Consider the following 21,858-nt stretch of genomic DNA (forward strand, 5'->3'; position numbering starts at 1 on the left):
TCGGCCTGGCATGGTGGCTCGTGCCTGTAATCCCAGCACTTTGGGAGGCCGAGGTGGGTGGATCACGAGGTCAAGAGATCGAGACCATCCTGGCCAACATGGTGAAACCCCGTCTCTATTAAAAATACAAAAAAATTTAGCCAGGCATAGTGGTGTGTGCCTGAAGTCCCAGTTACTCGGGAGGCTGAGGCAGAGGAATCACTTGAGGCGGATATTGCAGTGAGCTGGATCGCACCTCTGCACTCCAGCCTGGAGACAAAGTGAGGCTCCATCTCAAAAAAAAAAGAAAAAAAAAAAAGTCACTCACTCACAGAGGGCTTCTCAGATACCCCCCTGCCCCCTCATTTAAGTTGCACCCCTTGTTGTATTCTCTTCTAAGCCCCATTCTTTTTCTTCTTGGCATTGATCAAATTAACAGCTTTATTTTATTTTATCATTGTGAGTGTATATGTGCGTTTAATGTCTGCTTCCTGACTAAACTGTACCCTGCAGGGAGGCAAAACTGTGTCTGTGTTGATCATTGTTAAACCTTCAGCACTTAACTCAGTGCCTCGAACATAGGAGATTCCAACTCAATATTTACTGCATGAAGGAGTGAATGAATCTTTATGTCCTTTGTGCCTAACATAAAGTCTGCCATATACAATGGACTAAAAGATAGTATTCAACTAAAACTGAGTTAATGAGCAGATGAAGTATTAATTGTATTTTTTACAGAGAAACAATGGTCAGTGTATCAAAAATAGAGACCCTGCTCTCATATATATAATAAAGAACTCTCTTCATTCATTTGCCTTCATTTTAGTTAACAGAATCTGTTCATCTAAGTAGAGTGGAGAAAAACTTCATAATTGCTGTGTCTGTGTAATTCCAAAACATTTAAACAAAAGGTGAATAACTGAGGTATTCTTCCCTATGGTACATACTTGATGTGGGCATTTTAAAAGATTGATCGAATCTACTTTCAGCTGGATATTTGAGTAGGCACAACCGTTACAATATTTTCCTTTAGGGACTTACTTTAGCTCTTAAACTATATAAACTGAACAAGCAAACCCAAGTGGATCATTATCTATAGAAGTGTAGAATTCCATCTCCCTTTGGCAAACCATTCAAACCCAGAAGTGTGTTTTACACATTCTGACAGAAGCATGTGTAATAACCAACTCTAACCTCTTTTCTTACCACTTTAGCACCCAAAAGTATAAGAAAAGAGGACATGTTAAGGCTTGTTCTATTTATTAGAAAATATATAAAGAGTTCTTGGCTTAAGAACTCTTCTGGCTATCAGCTCCCTGATGTGAAAAAAGTAAATAGCAAGGGGTAGCATGGAGTCTTACTCCCGTGTGACAGACAGCTTAAGAAAGACAATTGGATATAATATGACTACATGATTCAAGCTAAAGTCCAGACACATCTTTTCCATAGGCCAATCTAACATTTTCTCTGTAGTTTCCACAATAACCATTTGCACCAGCATGAATGGAGAGGGTCTGAATTCTTCTGGGTGAGTAAATGGTGTATCAATTATCTGTCCTCTGTCACCAGGATTTAGAGGCAGGCTCATAGTGACTCTTGTAAAGCTGAGGTTCACCTGTGGAGGCTGCAAAAAAGAGGGAGGAAGAGAGAGTGAGTTTCCTCTTGGCTTTGTGCCAGGTATGTGACTAGAGGACCCTGGGAGGGCCTTCATCCTACGAGGGGTTGGAAGTAGAAATAGATGTGTGTGGATGACCTGGTAACGTGTCACAGCCACTTCCACCCCATAGTAGTCAGGGATTTAATGCCTCAACAAGGCAGGTCTCTGAAGGAGATTGACTTTTCTCTCTCAATCTGAAAATACCCTGATGATACTGCCTGAGAGAAATACTCACTTCCTTCTTTGTTTTCAACAAGTATGGACTTCCTTACACAAAAAGAATCTTTTTTGCTTTTGTCCCCCCATTTCACTGGAAATCTATCCACTGGGCACCACTGTTGGTCGGCTACCTTTCATAGATTCCTTTATGTTTCAAATTTTAAAAAGACAATAATAACAACAAAGTGAAATATGGATTTAAGCTAGGACAAGCAGAGAACTGAAAATTTTTTCCTGTAATCATACTTCCCAGCTTCTTCAACAAGGTCTGCTTGACTGGGAACATGCCTTCTGAGAACTTTACATTTCTAAACTGCTGCTAAATTGCTCCGTGCATTTATTCCTCAAACTCTCAGGGAAGATAGCACTGGCTTTCAGTCTCATACCAACCGTTCTCAAGGTAATGGACCAAAAGTCATTTCCACTTGAAATATAATCCTTCTAAATGAATCATGCAACATAGTTTTTATCTCCATTTTTTCAGAATAACTCTAAGATGATGATCCTCTGGCCATATTTTAAAAGTTTCTCTTATTTGTTTTAATTTTCTTCCATTTTTTCTTTAATTTTGTATCTAAACACTGCTTTCTCTAAGAGGAATGACATTTTTGCGGGTTATCATGATATATTTTTAGCCCATTTGCCTTGACCCATAGCTTACAACAGTTAAAGAACACTAACATATAAACATAGAGTTTTGCCCGAGGCCATTAGCTTTGCATGTTGACAGGTGGGCAGAAGGAAGGCTGGGCACGAGAGAGACATGCTGTCCTTCTGGTGAGATCATCAATCCCATTCTTGTAACCTTCAGATCACTGCATTTGTTCAGAATCGTCTGCAGAGGAAAACATCTCAAAGTTGGGAGGTCGTTGAAGACTCAGAAACAAATGAGTCCTGGGTAATTTTTCAAAATAGGCTTTTTGTCGATTGTCAGTCAGCTGTTTAATATTGTCAATTGTCAGTCAGCTGTTTAATATTGTGCTTTGTTATAAGGTTAGGCACTGTGCTCTCAGCGTTCTTAAGCTTTTACATTTCCGTTATTTGGTTTTACCTCTGCATTAGTAGAGTAGATGTAGAGTAGATGCCACCTCTAGGAACTCTACCACCAGCAGCATCTTAGACTAGAAGCTCCCTCTCTAGGACTATAATCTCTGTAGCCTCCACTTCTCCCACCCCTTATTCCTTCTGAGCCTACTTGGACTTTGATACTTACTATAATACTTTCTCTTCTTTTATCACAAACAGTTTTCTGATTTCATTTTCCTCTGGTTTCATACTAAGCCCCATAATCATTCACTGCAAGATTACCTTCTAGAATTTCTGTGCTGTCAAGTTTTCTCCATACCTAGACAGTCAGTCATCTGCCTTGAGCCACATCCACTGTCTACTTTCTTCACTTCCATCCCCAGGCTGCCCAGCACTGATGAAAACAAAACAAAAACAAACAAGCAAACAAAAACAAAAACAAAAAACTGAATAGGATCTCAATATGGTCTGCAAATCCATGCTTCTCTTCATTGACATCTTTAGACATCAACAGAATTGACACCTCCTCTTGACCTGGGACACCCCTCCTCCTCGGTGCTTTCTTCCACCTCCCCCTGCTTCTCTGTATGTCTTTTGCAGGCTCATCTTTCTCTTAGGCTGTCTTGCCCCAAGATGCCATCTCTCCTCTCCCTCTGTGCACTCAGGCAGTCTCCCTTGTCAACCCCCAAAACTGCTTCTCCAGACCCCAGTGTTTCTCTGAGCTCCAGGTCCACAATTCTCTAAGGTTCATGTGGATGTCCCTCACCATTTCAAACTTCTCTTCCACAGGGAGTCCCTGGTTTTCACTACCATAGCATATTAAAATACCATGCATTTCCCTTCATACCGCTAATTACAACTTTGTTTCTTTTTTTTAAATTTTATGTTTTAAAAATTATCTTCTGCCCACATATATTATAAGCTCCTTTTGAGAAAGACACATTGCTGTCCTGGTCATTACTATATTCTTATCAACTAGCAGGGGCCGTGGTCAGGGCTTGTGTTAGTCCATTTTGTGCTGCTGTAAAGGAATACCTGATGCCAGGTAATTTATAAAGAAAAGAGGTTTTATTTGGCTCAGGGTTTTGCAAACTGTACAAGAAGCGTGGTGCCAGCATCTACTTCTGGTGAGGCCTGAGGAAGGTTTTACTCATGGTGGAAGACAAAGAGAGAGCAGGCGTTTCACATGGCAAAGGAGAGAACAAGAGAGATGCCAGGCTCCTTAAACAACCTGCTCTCCCATAAACTGAAAGAGCAAGAACTCACTCATTATGGTAGGATGGCACCAAACCAGTTGTGAGGGATCCACCCCGAACACCTCCCACCATGCCGCACCTCCAACACTGGGATCAAATTTCAATGTGAGATTTGGAGGGAACACACATCTACACTTTATCAGTGCTCAATAAACTCGCTGAATGTAGAACAGCGATATAAGGCAGGGGTGGGCCAAGTGTAGGCGACAGGACAAATTTGGCCTGCTACTGCTTTTGTAAATAAAGTTTTATTTATTTACAAAATAAATAAATAAATACAGTCATAATCATTGGTTACATTTTGTTCACAGCTGCTTTTGCATTAAAACATCAGAGTTGAGTAGATTACAGAGACAGTAATGGCCCCACAAAGCCTAAAATAGTTACCCCGTGGTATTTTACAGAAAAAGTCTGATATAAAGGACAGTCTCACAGCACAGAGGAAAAGCATATAACCCAAAGGAGGAAAGAGTAGAGCATAGCGGACTGCAGAGAAGTTTCCCTGGACCCAATCTGTGCCTTGAAAGATGAGAAGGACACATCCAAGGGCAGGATGGGGGTGAGGTGGGGTGGGCGGTGGTGATCCAAGCAGACAGCACGGGCAAGTGTTCTGGAAAACTTGCCTTTGTTCACAAGTATCCTGCAGTATAAATTGCAAGGTGGACAGTAAGAAATGGACTTGAAGAGATTGGAGAAGGGCCAGAAACCCAAGGGCATTGCTAAGGAGTTTGTGCCTTAGCCCATCCAGGGCCCTAGCAGCCTTGACTGATGCTTCTGAGGTCCTGGAGGCTCCAGCCTCAGGCTACCTTCCCATATTCTCTGCAAATAATACCACATTTGTTTAGTAAAAAAATTGTTTACTAAAAAATTAACCTCTCAGAATTTCTGCCTTCACATTTATTTCTTCTCATATCCTTGAGTTAGAAAAAGGTATTTCTCTCCTGTGATGATATTGATTCTGCACTCATCTATTTTCATTACTCTCTCCTTCCCTCCCTCCCTCAGTCCTTCCCTTAGTCTATCTCACTCTACCATCTTTTCCTTTGGACCTTCTGACATTCAGCATCTTGGTTGCTCCTATCCAGCCACACCTCTGACCATTCAACCATTTGTCCTCTTGATTGGTTCCACCTTGTCCTGTCATGCTGGATATGCTGTTGCTCCCAAATTGCCTCCCTCTGCCAGTTTCTCGCCCCTTCCTCCTTCTCTCTCTCCCTCTCTCTTTCAATCTTTCTCTCCCTCAGTCTCTCTTTCTCTTTCCCTCTCTCTCAATCTTTCTCGTTCTCAGTCTCTCTCCCGTTCTCTTTCTCTTTCTCTCAATCTCTCTCTTCCTCTCTCTCTTATCCTCTTTTCTCTCAATCTCTCTCTCTCCCTCTTTCTCTCTCTCAATCTGTTTCTCTGTTAATCTCTCTTTCTCTCTCCTTCTTTCTGTCTCTGTCTCTGTCTCTGTCTCTCTCTCTCTCTCTCTTCCCTAGTGAGCTCACTCGCTTTCCCAGTTTTAATGATTTCTATTCAGGTATCTCCAAAATCTGTATTTCCAGATATTTTATGCTTTCATGGAGGCCATGTAAATTGGTATAACCTTTTTGGAAGGCGTTTTGGCAATACTTAGTAAAAGGTTAAATGTTTACACCCCTTGATTCTGCTATTGTATGTGTAAGGATTTTTTCCGGCATACTTTTGTAAGTGTACAAAATATATGTATAGGAATAATTGCACATTGTTTGTTGTAGCTGAAAATTAGAAATAATATAAATGCCTATAATCAGAGCAGTTAAATACATATGAACAGAGTGAAATACCAGGCACCCATTTAAAAGATGAGGTATATTTTAACAAGCTTATTTGAAAAGATACCCAATCTTAGTAACTGAAAAAAAATTCATCAAATTGATATATTTAGCACTATCCCTCTCTCAAGTTTCAGAACCACATTTTCAATTTTCTGTTGTCATCTTGACTTAGTCTTGTGAAATTTTAAACTAATCATTTTTAAGGGAAGATGTTTTCTTCTATTAGCAAATGACAAATCTCTGAATTTCCCTCTTTCTGCTAATTTCTTGCTTTCTTTTATCATCTTTCTATCCATCCTAACATACAGTTCCAGAGGAGTCTTTAAATCCTTCCTCATTGCCTAACACTGAGGATCATTTGCCGAAATCTGTTGATTTTTCCCTCAGATCAACAAAGGATTTTCAGAATAGCCCTGATTTCTCTTTGTCACCACGGTGCTGTCTCATGTCTTCTCTCCCCTTCCTCCTACCTGCCGTCTCTTCCAGACTCTTCTCTCTCCCCCACTCTCCTTTGCGCACTGATGCCAAATTAGTCACAACAAAAGTGTTTATGTGATCGTGTCACCCACTGGTAAGCTCTTAATGGTCTTCCCTTACACATTATCTCCCATTTCATCTCAGGAGCCTTTTATTAACCACTCTTCACAGTCTGACTCAGCCCTCTTTGCCAGTTTCTCTCTTTACAAATAGCAAAATCTACCAGCTAGATTACTCAATATTCCCTGAATAGGCCTTCTCTTCTCCCACCTCTTGGCCTTTCTGATACCATTTAATCTTCCTGGAAATTCCTGAAATTTCTTTCCTCCTCACTCAGTCAGCGTTTTGAGACCCACATCAAATGCTCCATACTATTTGTTCCTTTACTAATCATGCCAGTTGGAAATGATTCGAATCTGTAAAGCAGGGTGCTATGGAATGACATTTCTTATAGCCCTTTGGTCATTTGGGAGCAATATCTAACATAATATCCTCCAGGTCCATCCATGTTGTTGCAAGTGACAGGATTTCCTTCTTGTTAAAGGATGAATGGCATTCCATTGTACATATATTCCACATTTTGTTTTTTCTACTCATCTGTTGATGGTCACCCAGGTTGATTCCATGTCTTGGCTATTATGAATAATGCTACAGTGAACTTGGGAGTGCAGATATCTCTTCAATATATTCATTTCATCTCCTTTGGATATATACCCAGTAGTGGGATTATTGGATCAAATGGTAATTATATTTCTAATTTTGGGCAGGGTCGTCTGTAGTATCTCCATAATGGTTGTAGTAATTTACATATCCAACCAAGCATGCCAGGGTTCACTTTTCTTCATGTCCTCGCCAACAAACCTGATATTCTTATTTGCCTCTTAGTGCTTCGGCCTTTCCCTCATGACTTAACGGTGACTCCCTTGAGACTACTTGAAATAATAAGTTTGGATGGTGAGGAAATACCCTTCTGCTGTCACCCTTTGTCATAAGACTGAGTAACTTTGTAAACGAAGAAGTTTTACTTGGTCTTCCACGCTCAAGACCCTTTTACTTTTCATCTCTTAATATTTCATGGCCAAAAACTGTTGGTTCTTCTAATCTTGTAAGGCCATTTATCTTTGATCTTGCTCCATTCCCTTCCATTTTTGCTTGAGAACCATTCAGTTCTTGCCCGATCTCACATCTTTCTCACAACACCTTACTAATGACTGCCAGAGTGTCCACTACACACTATTGGTCTCATTTGACCACTTCCCCGGGCATGTAGCCTACCTGCCAAGTTCTTTCAGAGCAGATATTTTGCGGTGTTGTAACAGGGCTCCCTAGCTTGCTATGTTTTCTTACTACCTGGTGTTAGGAAGTAAACATTTTTCATGGCAGTATTCACTTCCAGTACCAATTTCTTTTTTAATCTACATGGGCTAACTGCTGTATCAAACAGGAATCAAATCCCAATGGCTTAATTGCAACTTACAGTACAATGTGATGTTTCTGTCTGTATACTCATTCAGACACACAGAGTTTAAGTAATTTGTTCAAGATCACAAAGTTAGTAAATAGTGGCATCAAGATTTGAACCCAGGCAGCTGGACTCAAGAGTCTAAACAACATTCATTTTAAAATTTGCATCTTTCAAGATATATCACTTACAATTTCCATCTTCATCACTTTCTTCCATACTTCAGAGCTGCATATGTAAACCTCTTGATCATATAAATATTTATGGAGTCTCAGCATTTTGAGCACATGCTGAGAGATTTTGTAGCATTGAAGATAAAGAAGCTCTTTAAATACATCTAATCTTGCCACTATTGATTTTGAACAGCATCTTAATTTGTTACCTTTTTAAAACCATATTGTGCTTTTCTTCAGGACAGCTAAATCAAATGTCTTATGTTGATCCCCTGGGTTTTCTCAGTTTCCATTTATCAGTTTCCTTTTATATAAAGAGATGCTAATGGGTAACCTTACATTTTGTAAGGCATATTTTTGAAGATATACAAGTGAAGGTTTGGTCTGCACACCCTCATTAGAGCTCTTTATTTTCCATGTGGAGGAAGAGATGCCTTAGGGCTTCTGAAAAATAGGCTTTTATTTTTATTGAGGAGAAACTTCCAGAACATGCCATGAGCAAATGCTCTGTCAAGGCTGGTTCTTTCCCCCATTACTTAAGTGCAAATGGACCACATTTGAAGAGGATAAGTAGCAGAACAAGGCTCCCCACAAGGGGATTTTGAGGTGCTCTGAAAACCAGACTGACATAATCCATGGAGGAGTTCATCACTGCAGGCTGTCACGTCTCACAGTGGGAGTCATAGGCTGGTCTGCTTGATAAACTACTCCTGATCTATGACTGGAGCTGTGTGCTTCCTTTAAAAATAAATCTTGTTTTTCCATGCCCCACGTGCTTCTCAGCCTCAGGAGCACCTCGTGGATTTAGACTAATCTTGTCTTTTACAGTCATGTTACCTCCAGATTCTTAGGAATCACCCCATTTCTGATGCCATTGATCCATCCATACCCACTGAAATTGAGCTAAATGCTCTAGTCTGATTTGCCCCTTGAAGTTATTATAGAATATTTTGGCTAGACTTTGAAAATGAAGCCCTGACCACAATGCATAATGACCTCAGTAGACACTGAAAAGTTTCTTTGCATCAGGCAGGTGACAAGTATCTATCTCATCTTCAAAGTCCACATAGATTTGTGCCAGATTGTAGGTTGACAAATCGCTTTTTCAGTGGCTCATGTGGCAAGCCTTTTCGCCTTGTAATAATGCTAGTGAGAGACCCATAGGTACCACATAATTGGCCAGTCATTGAGATTCAGGCAACGTTTGGATAATTTAGCAAAACTATCATCAGAATCATCAAGGTACATAATTTTTATTTATTATACAAATACTGGATTCACTAAAGTGCTTAGACCAACTAAGTTGCTCCCATTGAAAAACAGGGTGATTTTATTCTTGTAGCCTCTAAACAGCACTGCTTAGAAAAGTGCAGCTTCACTGCATTGAATATCCCCCCAGAAGTCCTCAAAGTTCAGATGTACACCACCAAAACATGAAGCACATGTGTTTGCATGGAAGGTGGGCTCTGGGGTCTTCCTATCATAATATGTCTATGATTAATAGTCAACATATGCCCCCTCCACATTCCCTAAAGGAACAAGGAACATACACATGCATACACACACACACAGACACACACACACACACACACACACACACACACACGTGAGAACTGAATTGAGAGTTTGGGGTATACACCATCCCTGAGGGCACAATCTACAGCTCCTAATGTGTACTTTAGAGCAAGCATTATATTGTTGACAGGTAATAATGGCTGATTAGGAATAACAGGATATCCAGTGAGAAGAGGCTGAGAAAAATACACTCTTGCTGGAAGAGTCAAGAACGAGCTCTTCGTGGGAAACTATGGGAGACGATTGAAAAAGGACAAGAAGAAAGGAGAACTGTTAAGTCTCCACTTTCTCAGTTTCTGAACTGAACTTTTGCTCACAGCAGGTGAACACAGGCTGCCTCCCACACTGAGACTTCCTCGCCTGCCGGTGTGCAGTCTGTTAAGTAAACAGAGACATTATACTGAGAAAGGAACATTTCTCTATTTTGGCTATGAGTTGTTATTTTTAAAGCTTCATCCTCCAAACATTTTCCCCATCCTTGTTTATTTTTTCACTAGAAAGAAGATGAACTACTTAAAAAAAAATTCAACTCCATGACAAGAAAAACCCACTTCTAGTATGTTCTCCCCACTCAATGCCAATGGACCCTTTGGTGTGAGCACTCTGTCAGCCCCACATTGGGCAGCATACCTCTTGAAGTTCCTGCTGTGCTTCTATGGAGCTTCCATGCATCCAGATTTTCATAGTCAAAGCAAAATGCACATGGCAGTTTTTTTCTGACTCCTTCAAGTTACAAGGCCAACCTCTCCCTTGACATATCCATGTATTTATCAGTATATCTATAGGTAATACTTAAAGGTGATCTTTACTGTGTGCCACACTCCATTCTAAGTACTTTACATGAAATACCTCATTTCACTTTATTTGGGAATAGGATGACAATTGCTTCAATATTGAGATGGGTTGAATCTGGGGAGACTGATGTTAGATGCAAAAAGCTTTCTTTCTAGAACCTTTCCTGTGTCTTGCACCTGGCTTTCTCCTTGTCTGTCTTGTTCCCATTCTAGACCTCTTTACTGACAGTGCCCATGGCTTTCTTCTTGGTACTCTAATGTTGAGCGTAAGAACTAGTATGTAACAGGCTCTCAGTAAATCTTGTTGAATGAATTAAAGTAGAACAAGAATTAAAGACAGAGAAGATCTTCTTGTTGGAATTCTTTCTTTTGGTTGAAAAGCAATGTGATTTGACATAACAATCTTGAATCCTAATCCCCTCATTTGGAAAATGGAAATAATAATGCTAATCTTAGAGGTCACTTGTAGGAAGTATATGAATATATCAGAAGTAATCAACATTTTTTAAGTCAAAGAAAAGAACATCTGTGAAAAAGATAGAAAACTCATGAGCTACTTGAAAAAATATTAATTGGATCTTTTTCTCATACCTTACGCCAAAATAAATCCCCAAAAATGGTTGCACAACCTTATGAATATACTGAAATCCATTGAATCACACTCTTTAAATGGGCAAATGATATGTTATGTGATTATCTTTCAAAAAGTTGTTATAAAAATGAATAAACCCCAGAAGATCAAAAATTTAAACATGAAAACATGGAAGTATACTGGAAGGAAATATAAGATAATTTTATATGTTATTATGTTATATATATTTATATGTAAAAATTCTTTTATTTATTTGTCTTTGCTTTTAAAAGCAAGACATAATGTTCTAGAGCCATAAATGAAATGTTCAATAAATTTAATTCTCTATTAAATGTTTTGCAGAAGAAAATACCAGAAACAACATCAGAAGAAAAAACAAAAAACCATAAGAAAAACAATTAAAAATACATATGACAAACGGCTTATTACTATAATATTTAAAGAACTCTTAAAAATCTATGTGAAAATGACAAATAACAGAAAAATATGTGCAAAGGACAAGAGCAGGCAGTTTAGAGAAAGCCTATACCAATATATTCTCTTATCAACAGTCTATTGTACAAGCTATTTGAAAGCAATGTTTGAACTATCAAAATTTGAAATACATAAGCCCTTTTATCTAGCAATTCTACTTCTAAGAATTTATTCTATAGCTATCTGTACACGTATCCAAAGACATAAACATAAGGATAGTCATTGAATGAAACGTTTTTAACAACAAAATACTTGAAAGCAAAGAAATGTCACCCAAGAAAGAAGAGATTAAAGAAAGTTTAGCACTCTGTTCAGTGAAAACATATTGAGCTGTCAAAAAAAGTTGATGGAGGACTCCAAGATCTATTAACTAAAAACAAAACAAGGTGCTAAACAATGTGTTTAGTGTTCATATTTTAATTGTTTATATATTTCACAAATATATATTTGTGCATGCATAAAATATTTTAACTTCTTTCTAGCCCCCTCAAACACATCATGCCAAAATTCAACTTGTGATAAAAAAATAAATGAATTCCTTTCGTGTGTAGTATCTCATTTAAATTCTTCAACAACCCTATGAAAAAGATACAGACACATGTTTTTAAGTACTACATGTCGTGAACCTTTGGTTTGCTTATTTAATAGTTGCAACTACTAATGTTAAATTCTTGATGCCAAGGTTAAAAGCCTGAACTTCTAAAAATATCATGATCTGACATTTTTCTGTTTTCACAGATTAATGTGCCATCTCCTGACCTCCAACACACTGCTCTATGTTCTTTCATGCTGCTCCTCCTCCCATATTTAGGACCCTCTTCCAAGGAGGCATTCACATCTCTGCTTGATGAAACCCTACATTATCTTAAAGCATCCACTCGAATGCAACCTACTTACATACGATCTCCTGTAATACCAATGGGCTCAGCCCAACCATAGCCCACAGTTTTTGTAGTTGTTCTTGTACTTCAAAAGCACTACAAAACACATCCATCAGGACTTGTTACATTAGTTGAAGGCTATGAGCATCTTCAGCCGGGGCCCTGTTTTTATTCCCAGAACTACCACATTGTTGAGAATATAGTAGCAGATCAATATACATGTATTAGATAAATCATTTACCCAAATCTTGATCATTTTCAATTACCCATAGGTTGAAGAATTCCATATTTAACATGGCAGACTTGAGGACTGAACTACCCACCTCTTCTAAGAAGTCGAAATGAGAATGTTTTATTGTTGAGAAATTATTTTTTTGTTTTGCCTTCTAGAATTCAAATGAATGTTCATACTCCATGAAGACAATGGCTGATAGTTTTTTGTTAAAGATTTAGAACCAGTGGATTTTTATGAATGTGAACCCTTTCATGTCTTGGGGAAGATTTTCTGTTTTTTAATCTTTTTATTTATTTATTTATTTTTGCTATGTTTTCATAGGAACCAGGGAAAATGTGTAGAGGGCATGGTGGAGATCTTCGACATGCTGCTGGCTACATCATCTCGGTTCCGCATGATGAATCTGCAGGGAGAGGAGTTTGTGTGCCTCAAATCTATTATTTTGCTTAATTCTGGTGAGTTGATAACACAAGAGAACTCAATGCTGGATGAAATATTTATGTGTATTTTTCAACCAGATACAAGCTACCCACTCCAAAGGCATAATGTCAATGTCATAAATAGAAAGAAACTACTGACACACATTTTAAAATAACCTACCAACATTGCAGATTCCATATAGAGGTAGAACCATGCTAGCCAAATAGACACATGAAAAATTGTAATTTGGCATTGAATCAAATGACCTTTGAGCTAAAATTTTTGTATGCTTTCACAGATAGGAGGATGTTTTTATTCAAATGGTACATGTATATAGACATATGTTAGTTGATAGTTATATTATGTCTGAAAATAAGTAGACCAAGTAATTCTGTTAAGAAATTGTGACCAATTCCAGGCTCCAGATAGTAAAGAAAGAGGGTTATTTGAGACAGACCATGTTTCTGGTCAGAACTGATTAGCTAAAAATATAGTTGGCTTAGAGATAGAAAAACCTGTTTCTAAAACAGAAGAATGTGGAATGCAATAAATTGTCCAGCTGAAAGAGCATTTTCCATTTGCTCTATGAAGTCTGATTCTACTGCTACTTCGTATTTATTTGTTTGAGAAAGCTTAGCTAAGAGCAACATCTGTTTTTTGTTTTTGTTTTTGTTTTGTTTTTGTTTTAAATGTAGTGAGGTTGGCTGTTGTATAAAGAGTTACTCTATGTCACCCAGATGGAAACTATGGTTCAGCCTGAATTAGTGCCCTGACTCCTCCTAGCCTCTTGGTATTTGGATCTAAGCTCTAGCTCTACAGCCTCTGGGACCTAAAGCTCACATTGGTTATCAGCTGTACAGCAGCTCCCCTTAAGCTCCACCTTTCCCCCTGGCTCTAACCCCACTTTGTGCCTCATCCCTCATTCTCACATAGAAATCATAGCTATTTTGAAGCTCTGGGCCTGACTTAGTTTCTTATACCATTAGACATAGTCTCAAATTCCTCAATAGCTGAACTGCAGCTTGTATTGATCACATACATAGAGAATCCGCACTTCCTTCTCTTTCCACGTGTTTTTGTCTCTTTCTGATGAGTGCCAATCCCTTCCTGCTTCCCTTAACAATTTTTCACTTTTCTTCCCCACCACCGCTAGGAACCTGTGTTGCTTAACGGAATCAGCCGTTCCTTCTCTTTTCTTGTGTTTTTGTCTCTTTCTGATGAGTGCCAATCCCTTCCCACCTCCCGTGACAATTTTCCACTTCTTTTCCCCACCACCACTAGTAACCTGTGTTGCTTAATGGTTATCACAGTAATCATTCTCACTTATCAACTGATAAATGGAAATCTGTACTATTACACTAGGCAAGGACTGAATTACAGAATGAAGTCCCATGATAAATGATGTGATCCACACTAAGGAAGTGATTACCACTCCATTCAAGTTTCTGTTTCCACTCACGTGCATTGTGCTTTTCATTTCAATCGTTTGTCCTGTACGTTGTAGGGTCCAGATCCCACAATGGCTCTTTATTGGATGAGAGTTCTGGGAGCAGTGCCACTTGGCTACATGGTGCCAGGTCCTGAACCTGTGCCTTCTTCGGTGGAGGGCTGGCACGTGCTGACAGCTTTCGTGTGGGCAATCTGGGAACTTCAGGGAAGGCAGGCCTATTAAGTGTTAAGACTCCCCACCCCGCACTTTTACTGAGAAAAAGTACCCAAGACAGGAAGTAAAATTAGCCAGAGTTGTATGATCCACACAGTGGATGCTCTGATCTCAGTAATAAAAAATATTTCCTCCAGATCCATATGGACTTTTCCTGCATTATTGTTTTGTTTCTGTTCCTATGACAGAGTGAGTTTTTAAAACTATTATGCAAGAAATATCAGGATTTTTGCCACCAAAACGTTGGATTCATAGACCCAGGGTTTTTACAACCCAGGGGGAAAAAACTTTCAGCCCTCACAAGAAAGTATTTTATTAAAGACTGGCACCCAAACCTCAAGACTGTATTTCTCACTGCAGGATTTGGCCCCCGTCTGCCTCCTTCTCAGACTAGTTAAACTTTCATACTCTGTCCTTGTTCCTTCACTTCTTTCTTAGGATCTTCTGTGCACTTCTTTGCTCTTGAAGGGCAGAAACGCTATTGTAGAAATTCAAGGCACTGTATGCTGACATAGTTTATAGTTGTCTTTTTCATGAGATAACACAGCGGCTGGCAGCTCCTCTTTTCTATCAAGGACGGTATTGCTGGCTCAGGAGAGCAGTAAGCAAACAGAAGCTGTCTCTCAACCCCGCACAAAGCGAAACCACTCTTTTCCCTACAAAAGTGAGCTGTGCCCCAGAAAAGCGGATCTGCTGCTGAGCAGGGCTCCTCATGTCTCCTATTCCTGAAAAACAGCATCAAAGAGGGCAAGATTCTGACACACAATGCTGTAGCATTAGGAGCCTTTTTCAGAATAAAAAAGCAATCAGTCATATGAAGCATGTGGTCATACCACAATCAACAATTTTTCCCCACAACTGGAGATATGGATTTTTCTAAAAGTCCAACTGATTCATGGCTCTGATATGGGGCAGCTCTACCTATCATGAGACCAATGACCAAGTGACTCTGACTCCAGGAATCTCTGACAGAAGCCAAGCTGGAAACGGTTCAGGAAACCTGAGCTAGAAGATGCCTTTCTGACGCCTGGGAAACAAAACCTCAGTGTACAGAGGAACCCAAGGTTTTGTGTTGAGCCCCAGTCGCCAAGGTCTGAGGAGGCTGGGTTTATATTGGCCCCGATTTTGTGGCCGAGGCACAAGGGGAATTGAAAGGTTGTTGTGAGGACCTGCTCGGAACGTCTTTCTGGAAGTTTGGAGAGGGTCCCTCAAATGCCAAAATTTCCATGGGAACTCATCTTCACAGCTGCTTGGGAGTGGGAGATATTCGTCATCATTTCTGCCCCATTTAGAATAATTTATTACTTTGCTTGCAAAAACCCAGAATCATCCATAGGACACACATTGTTTGTTTTTCCACTCCACACCAAAGGACAGAGGCATTCCTCGTTAATCCAAGATGCCAACTTCAAGACATCCTGAGAACTAGCTGGACAGAGCTGAAGTGTAGGGCAAATCAGAACAGAAGTGATGGGCTCAGGGCAAAAGCCCATGAAGCAGCAGCTGTGGAGGAAGGATGGGAGCTGGAGCTGCAAAGGGGACCATGGTAGAGGCTCTGGGCCTGCCCACGGTATCCCTTCTGCCCAATGGGAATTCAGTTTTCCTGCATATCATTCAAATATTTCTCATTTTTCTAGGCCCAGCTCACCTTATTCAGGAAGTTTTGCTACTACCCCAGTCCATAATGAATTTCCTCTCTAGACTATTTCAATTCTTAGAGTCACTACCACACAATCTAGGATTTGGTTAGTTGGTTGATTTCATTCATTTATTCAATAATTCAATGTTTATTGAGTTCCTACTATGGACTTTGTGCCAGATATACAAAAATGAATGTTACCGTTGTGTGGGGTTTTTTTCTTTGCATTTTTTACATTAACCTGGATTTTTCTCTCACTCTTTATGCATATATTTCCTAATCTCCTTATAAACTATTTGTATTTTTTTGGATTCCTCACAGTCTATTTAGCCTGTGGACTGTCAACAGATGTTACATCATTCAGTCATTTAATAGATGCTTACTTGCTAGACATGGCCAGGAGGACCTGGAAAGTCCTCATTTTTCCCATCTGTTCTTACCATTCTGAAATGTATCATGCTCTTCAGTGCTCCACAGATCTAGATGATATCAAATTATTAAATGGAAAAAGCAAGACCCATCTCCTTGGGTTATCGTGGATAAGGGGGAAATTGTGTGTGAAGCGTCTATTGCAGTTCACGGACCATAGTAGGCCCTTAGTCAACAACAGCTATCATCGTCACTGATGAGAATCTCTGGCTTAAACGGAGTAGGTTCATGTCTTTTTTCAGTGTAATGAAGTGTTTTAGTTTAAAGACCTTTAGCAAGGCTTACAATAAAAAAAATGTGGGGACTCCAGGGTAACACCAACAATAGAGACCACCATGGCTGTTATCCCGAGACTGTTAATTATGCCACATAATTAGATTTAGAGAAAATTTAGAGCAACATTTATCTTGTGGATAATAATTGATTGTGATTGGGACTTACCGTTGAGAGACCTTGATGAAAACTCTATGGTGAATTGCTGTGGAGTCACATGGGGTCATGCACCATTCATCAGTGGGCCCTGGTTTTAGCCTCATAACCCCTGAGAATCCACTTCTATCAGAAAACCACCCTTTCAGTGAATGTTCCTCAAGGCTCAGAAAAATTCATATGTCAAAGCTTTATATGTAAAAATCTATACTCTCTAGTAAATGTTTGGTTTGGCCTTCACATTCAATTTAATAATTATTTCTACCTCTTTTCCAAACCCCTCTTAACCACAGTTCTATATATTTAATTCTGAAGAGCCTCGTGCACCTCTCTCCCTGGTAACTTTATCTACTTCTCTCCCTGGAGAACCAGCCAGACCATGATTCCAGCCCTCTGTCCTCTCTTCAACCGTAGGTCCTCTTTTTCTCTCCTGACTCCACAAACCTTCTCCAGTTACCCAGATGCCTTCTGTGTGCTGCTGGCTTCGGCATCACTGTTCGCAGGGCCACTTTTTCCCCTGGAAATGTCTTATGCTCTTGAAATGCTATAGCCTTGCTCACCTGCTCATCCAAAACTGATCCTCAGACAACATTTCTCTTTCAATTGATGGAATAATAAAGAGGAATACGGGTCAAAATTCATAGACATTTAAATACCCAAGGTGAAAAGTTAAGGGAAAACAAGACAGGAGAAAGAATTATGGCAACATCTCTAAAATGTGTACTTTAGTGTTTAGCAAAAAAGGGACTATGGAATGTCAGACAGGAACGTATATGTTAAACATAAACATGAAGCAGTGCCAGCTGCTGTCTGCCATCTAGTCATGCTTTGTTAATGTGGCACATCTTGCCATGATGGTGCCCTCATGAAATGAAGGATGCTGAAGCTGATGCCATTCTGTTTGCTTTGATCAGACGCCACTCTCTGGTCAAGGAAGTATTTGTTTCATACTTAATTATAACAAGTTCTCATCACAAAGATTATTTTCTTTCTCCAGATCTGGATTGTTTGCACTCACTTTATATTATTAGACAATTACTCGGATTGTTTATGTTTTTATGTTTAGAAATAAGACAATGATTCAGAAAGTTCCTGTATTTAGATGAAAGAACATTTTTTAAATATATTGACTGTAAACACTGAAAATCATTAATTCTCAACAGTTGAAGGTTTCTGACAGGAGCAGCCCTTGGAAATTGTAAATGGGCACATTGTCAGGTATGCCCATTGTTGTCACATTGGAGAAGATTGGATTCTATTCTCTCTGGAGTCCTTTGTAATGCCAAGCTTCCTCTCCAGGGAGCTTGCTTATTGCCATTATTTTGAGATAAATGGCACTTCATAGTATTAAGTGGTTCGTTGTCTCTTCTCTGGCTGACTGTATTCTGTAGGCAGCCACTCAACTTTGGAGCCTTTCTCTGCTACCAACTTTTGGTGTTGCCTTAAGCAAGCCTCATGGCTCCTGTTAGTTTCCTGATAACATGGTATAGCACAGACTTTGTCATCAGAGAGGACTGAATTCAGGAGAAGCAACTCTGCCACTTCCTTGGCAGAAAGGGGATGACTGATGTCCTTTGATGAGCTGCTTCCCTGAGCCTAATAAAAAAATAGAAATAGTGATACTTAACTCACAGAATTGTTGTGACAATTGAAAGAATGACCAGTTAGTAAAGCATCTTGCACCATGACTAGCACACAGTAGATGCACATGAGTGTTACTGAGCTTTAGTTATGCCCTCCAAATACAAAGCCTTAGTTTTGTCACTATGAAAGAAATTACTCTGTTCTTCTTAGCAGGTAATAAATAAATTCCTGCGTGGAAATTCTGTGGGAGAATTTCACCCCTGCCCTTTCGGGTTAAAAGATTGCATTCTCATGATGAAGATGTTCTGTGAATAGAATCATCTCAGGTCCCTAATGGTGTGAGTTTGCTCCTGCATCATGTTGCAGAGCTCTCTTGGAGCTTCTGAGAACTGGGGAAACCAACCAAATGCCTGTAGCCTGGGGAAAATGTAGGCAGTTTTAGCATGAATTTATGGGAGGTGAAAAAAGGCAGCAGGTGTTGAAAGACGGGAAATCCTTGCACTGTTCTGGATGTTAGGAGCCATTTTCCATTCACATTCAGAACCTCAGGAGGAGAAGCTGCCTATCATTTTGTGTCCTCAAGAGAACCAACAAAGGAGAATGCCATCTCCCAGAGACTCGATTTGATTACCATTTTATCCTACCTTCTCTAGGGTCCAGACATTATGTAAATTGGCATTAAATTTGAATAATGTATGGACCCAGTTTAAAAGGAAAAAATGCTTTGGGAGGCTGAGGCAGATGCATCGCCTGAAGTCAGGAGTTCCAGACCAGCCTGGCCAACATAGTGAAACCCCATTTCTACTAAAAATACAAAAAGTTAGCTGGGCATAGTGGCGGGCACCTGTAATCCCAGCTACTCAGGAGGCTAAGGCAGGAGAATCACTTGAACCTGGGAGGCAGAGGTTGCAGTGAGCCAAGATCGTGCCATTGCACTCCAGCCTGGGTGACGAGAGCAAAACTCCGTCTCAAAAAATTTTTAAAACAAAAGGAAAAAATGCTCCCCTGATTCCCCCAGTGCTGACAAAATGTTCTTAGTATGCCAATGTTGCTTAAATATGAATGACTGTAGCTTCTACTTAAATTGGCAACCGCACCAAATATAAACTGCAAATGTTTATAGCTCTTATGTAAGTATAAAAGCAAAACAAATTCATAAATTAAATACAAACTAAAAGGGAAACTGATAATAACAATGTTTAGTGTAATTAAGTTGCTGTTTGCAACATGCCTGGGGCAGACTCCTGGCCTCTTTGCATCTGACATGAGAGGCTACTGAGCATGCGGCCACAACTGGGCTCTTCCAGCACTTGCTTGAGCTCAGAACTGTGCCAAAACCTTTGCTCGCCCAGTATTCTGCAACGTCCGTCATTTGGATTTGGCAGGAACACATCATTTATGCATTTTGTTTGCTTCTGTATTTCGTTGAGATACTTAAAATATAACTGCTAGATTCTAAGGCATTCATAAGCATCTGTGAAAAATGTGTTACTTGGGAAACAGTTCAGGGTTCTATGGATTATCTAGATTGGTGTGTCTTAAGACTGACCACACAATTCATCTGGGGGTGTGGAGGAGGGGAGCTTTGAGAAAAATCTCTGTATGAGCACCCACACCCAGAGATTCCTATGTAATTATCCCAGAGTGGTGCCTTAATATCAACATTTGTTTAAAACCATCCCCCAAGACTAAAATTTGTGACCAGGATTTAGAACCATTGACTTAATTGATGCAGAACACTCTGATATTAATGTCTTCATGTCTTTTGGAATATCATTAAGACAAAAGCATAAAATTTTAAAATTCTTAAAGACAATTTAAAGACCTATGAGAATCCATCTTTAATTCTCAGGAGCGTGTGGAACCTAGTTTGAAAACTACTGGCATAGGCAATCGAATTTCCACTAAAATAAAATAGCTCTCTAGTATATTACAAAACTACCCATTCTGCAAACTGCAGGGGAGCTACTGATCATGCTTGGAACTGTGCCAGGCACTGCCTGCGTAAAAATGAGTAAGGTCCACTTCCTCCATGGACTAGGTTGGGTAGGAGGCAAAGATAATTAACCAATTATTTTAATATTATGAGTTCAGGGTTGTAATGACAGTAAGTATTGAGTGCTGCAGAGACCCAAAAAAGGAGTCCTTAGCTGAGGACTGATCCTTTGCTGAGTGACGAGGACATTATTGAACCGCCAGGCTTGATGGCATGTTGCATGGTAACAGACCAGTACACCAAACAGCAGGAGCTGCAGCAGAGAAAGAGTTTAATAATTGTGTGGCAGCCAAATAAGGAGACAGAAGGAAACCTCAAATCCACCTCTCGAAAAAGTCTGGGACTCGGCTTTTTAAGGGAATTCTGGCAAGAAGGAGGCTGAGGAGCTGGGGGTAACTGATTGGTTAGGATATAGGGGAGGAGATAATAAGGATATAGAAACTCCATTCTTGCACTGGGTCAGTTCCTTGGAGGGGGTCCTCACTCTGGCTGGCAGCAGTGAACTCATTGGAATGCAGGATCTGAAAAATATCTCAAAATGGCAAACTTCAGGGGTTTTTTTTTTAGCATCAAAGATGTTATCTGTAGAAGTTAGGACTTTGTGACAGGGGCTACATGACTTTGAAGTGGTAAGTGGCTGTCAGAAAGTGAGCTACTGCAGCGGTCCCCAACCTTTTTGGTACCAGGGACCAGCTTCATGGAAGAAAATTTTTCCATAGATGGGGTGGAGTGGGGTGGGGTAGGAGATAGCTTTGGGATGAAACTGATCCACCTCAGATCATCAGGCATTAGTTAGATTCTCATGAGGGGCACACAGCCCAGATCCCTCACATGGGCAGTTCACAATAGGGTTCACACTCCTATGAGGATCTAATGCCACTGCTGATCTGACAGATGGCGGAGTTCAGGCAGTATTGCTCCCTTGTCCACCACTCACCTCTTGCTGTGCGGCTCAGTTCCTCACAGATCACGGACTGGTACTAGTCTGCAACCCAGGCAGTTGGGGACCTCTGGGCTATAGGGCAGGCTGGTTAATGCTTAGCTGTGTTTCTATTCAAAGCTTATGCTTTTGTTTAAAACCTAGTAATTTGGTTTTATTAATTTT

The 21,858-nt window shown here is 39.9% G+C and overlaps 1 protein-coding gene across 5 annotated transcripts in view; it reads left to right on the top strand.

Moving 5' to 3' along the window:
• Nucleotides 1–21,858, top strand: part of ESR1 (estrogen receptor 1) — a 416,434-nt gene that overhangs the window by 360,904 nt on the left and 33,672 nt on the right. For all 5 annotated transcript variants that reach the window (XM_054490751.2, XM_063667120.1, XM_054490754.2 and 2 more), the window contains one exon: nucleotides 12,915–13,048. In XM_054490751.2, coding sequence (XP_054346726.1) covers nucleotides 12,915–13,048 — 134 coding nt within the window. The remainder of the gene's footprint in view (nucleotides 1–12,914; nucleotides 13,049–21,858) is intronic.

The sequence above is a fragment of the Pongo pygmaeus genome, chromosome 5, assembly GCF_028885625.2.
Source record: "Pongo pygmaeus isolate AG05252 chromosome 5, NHGRI_mPonPyg2-v2.0_pri, whole genome shotgun sequence".
NCBI classification, from domain to species: Eukaryota; Metazoa; Chordata; class Mammalia; order Primates; family Hominidae; genus Pongo; species Pongo pygmaeus.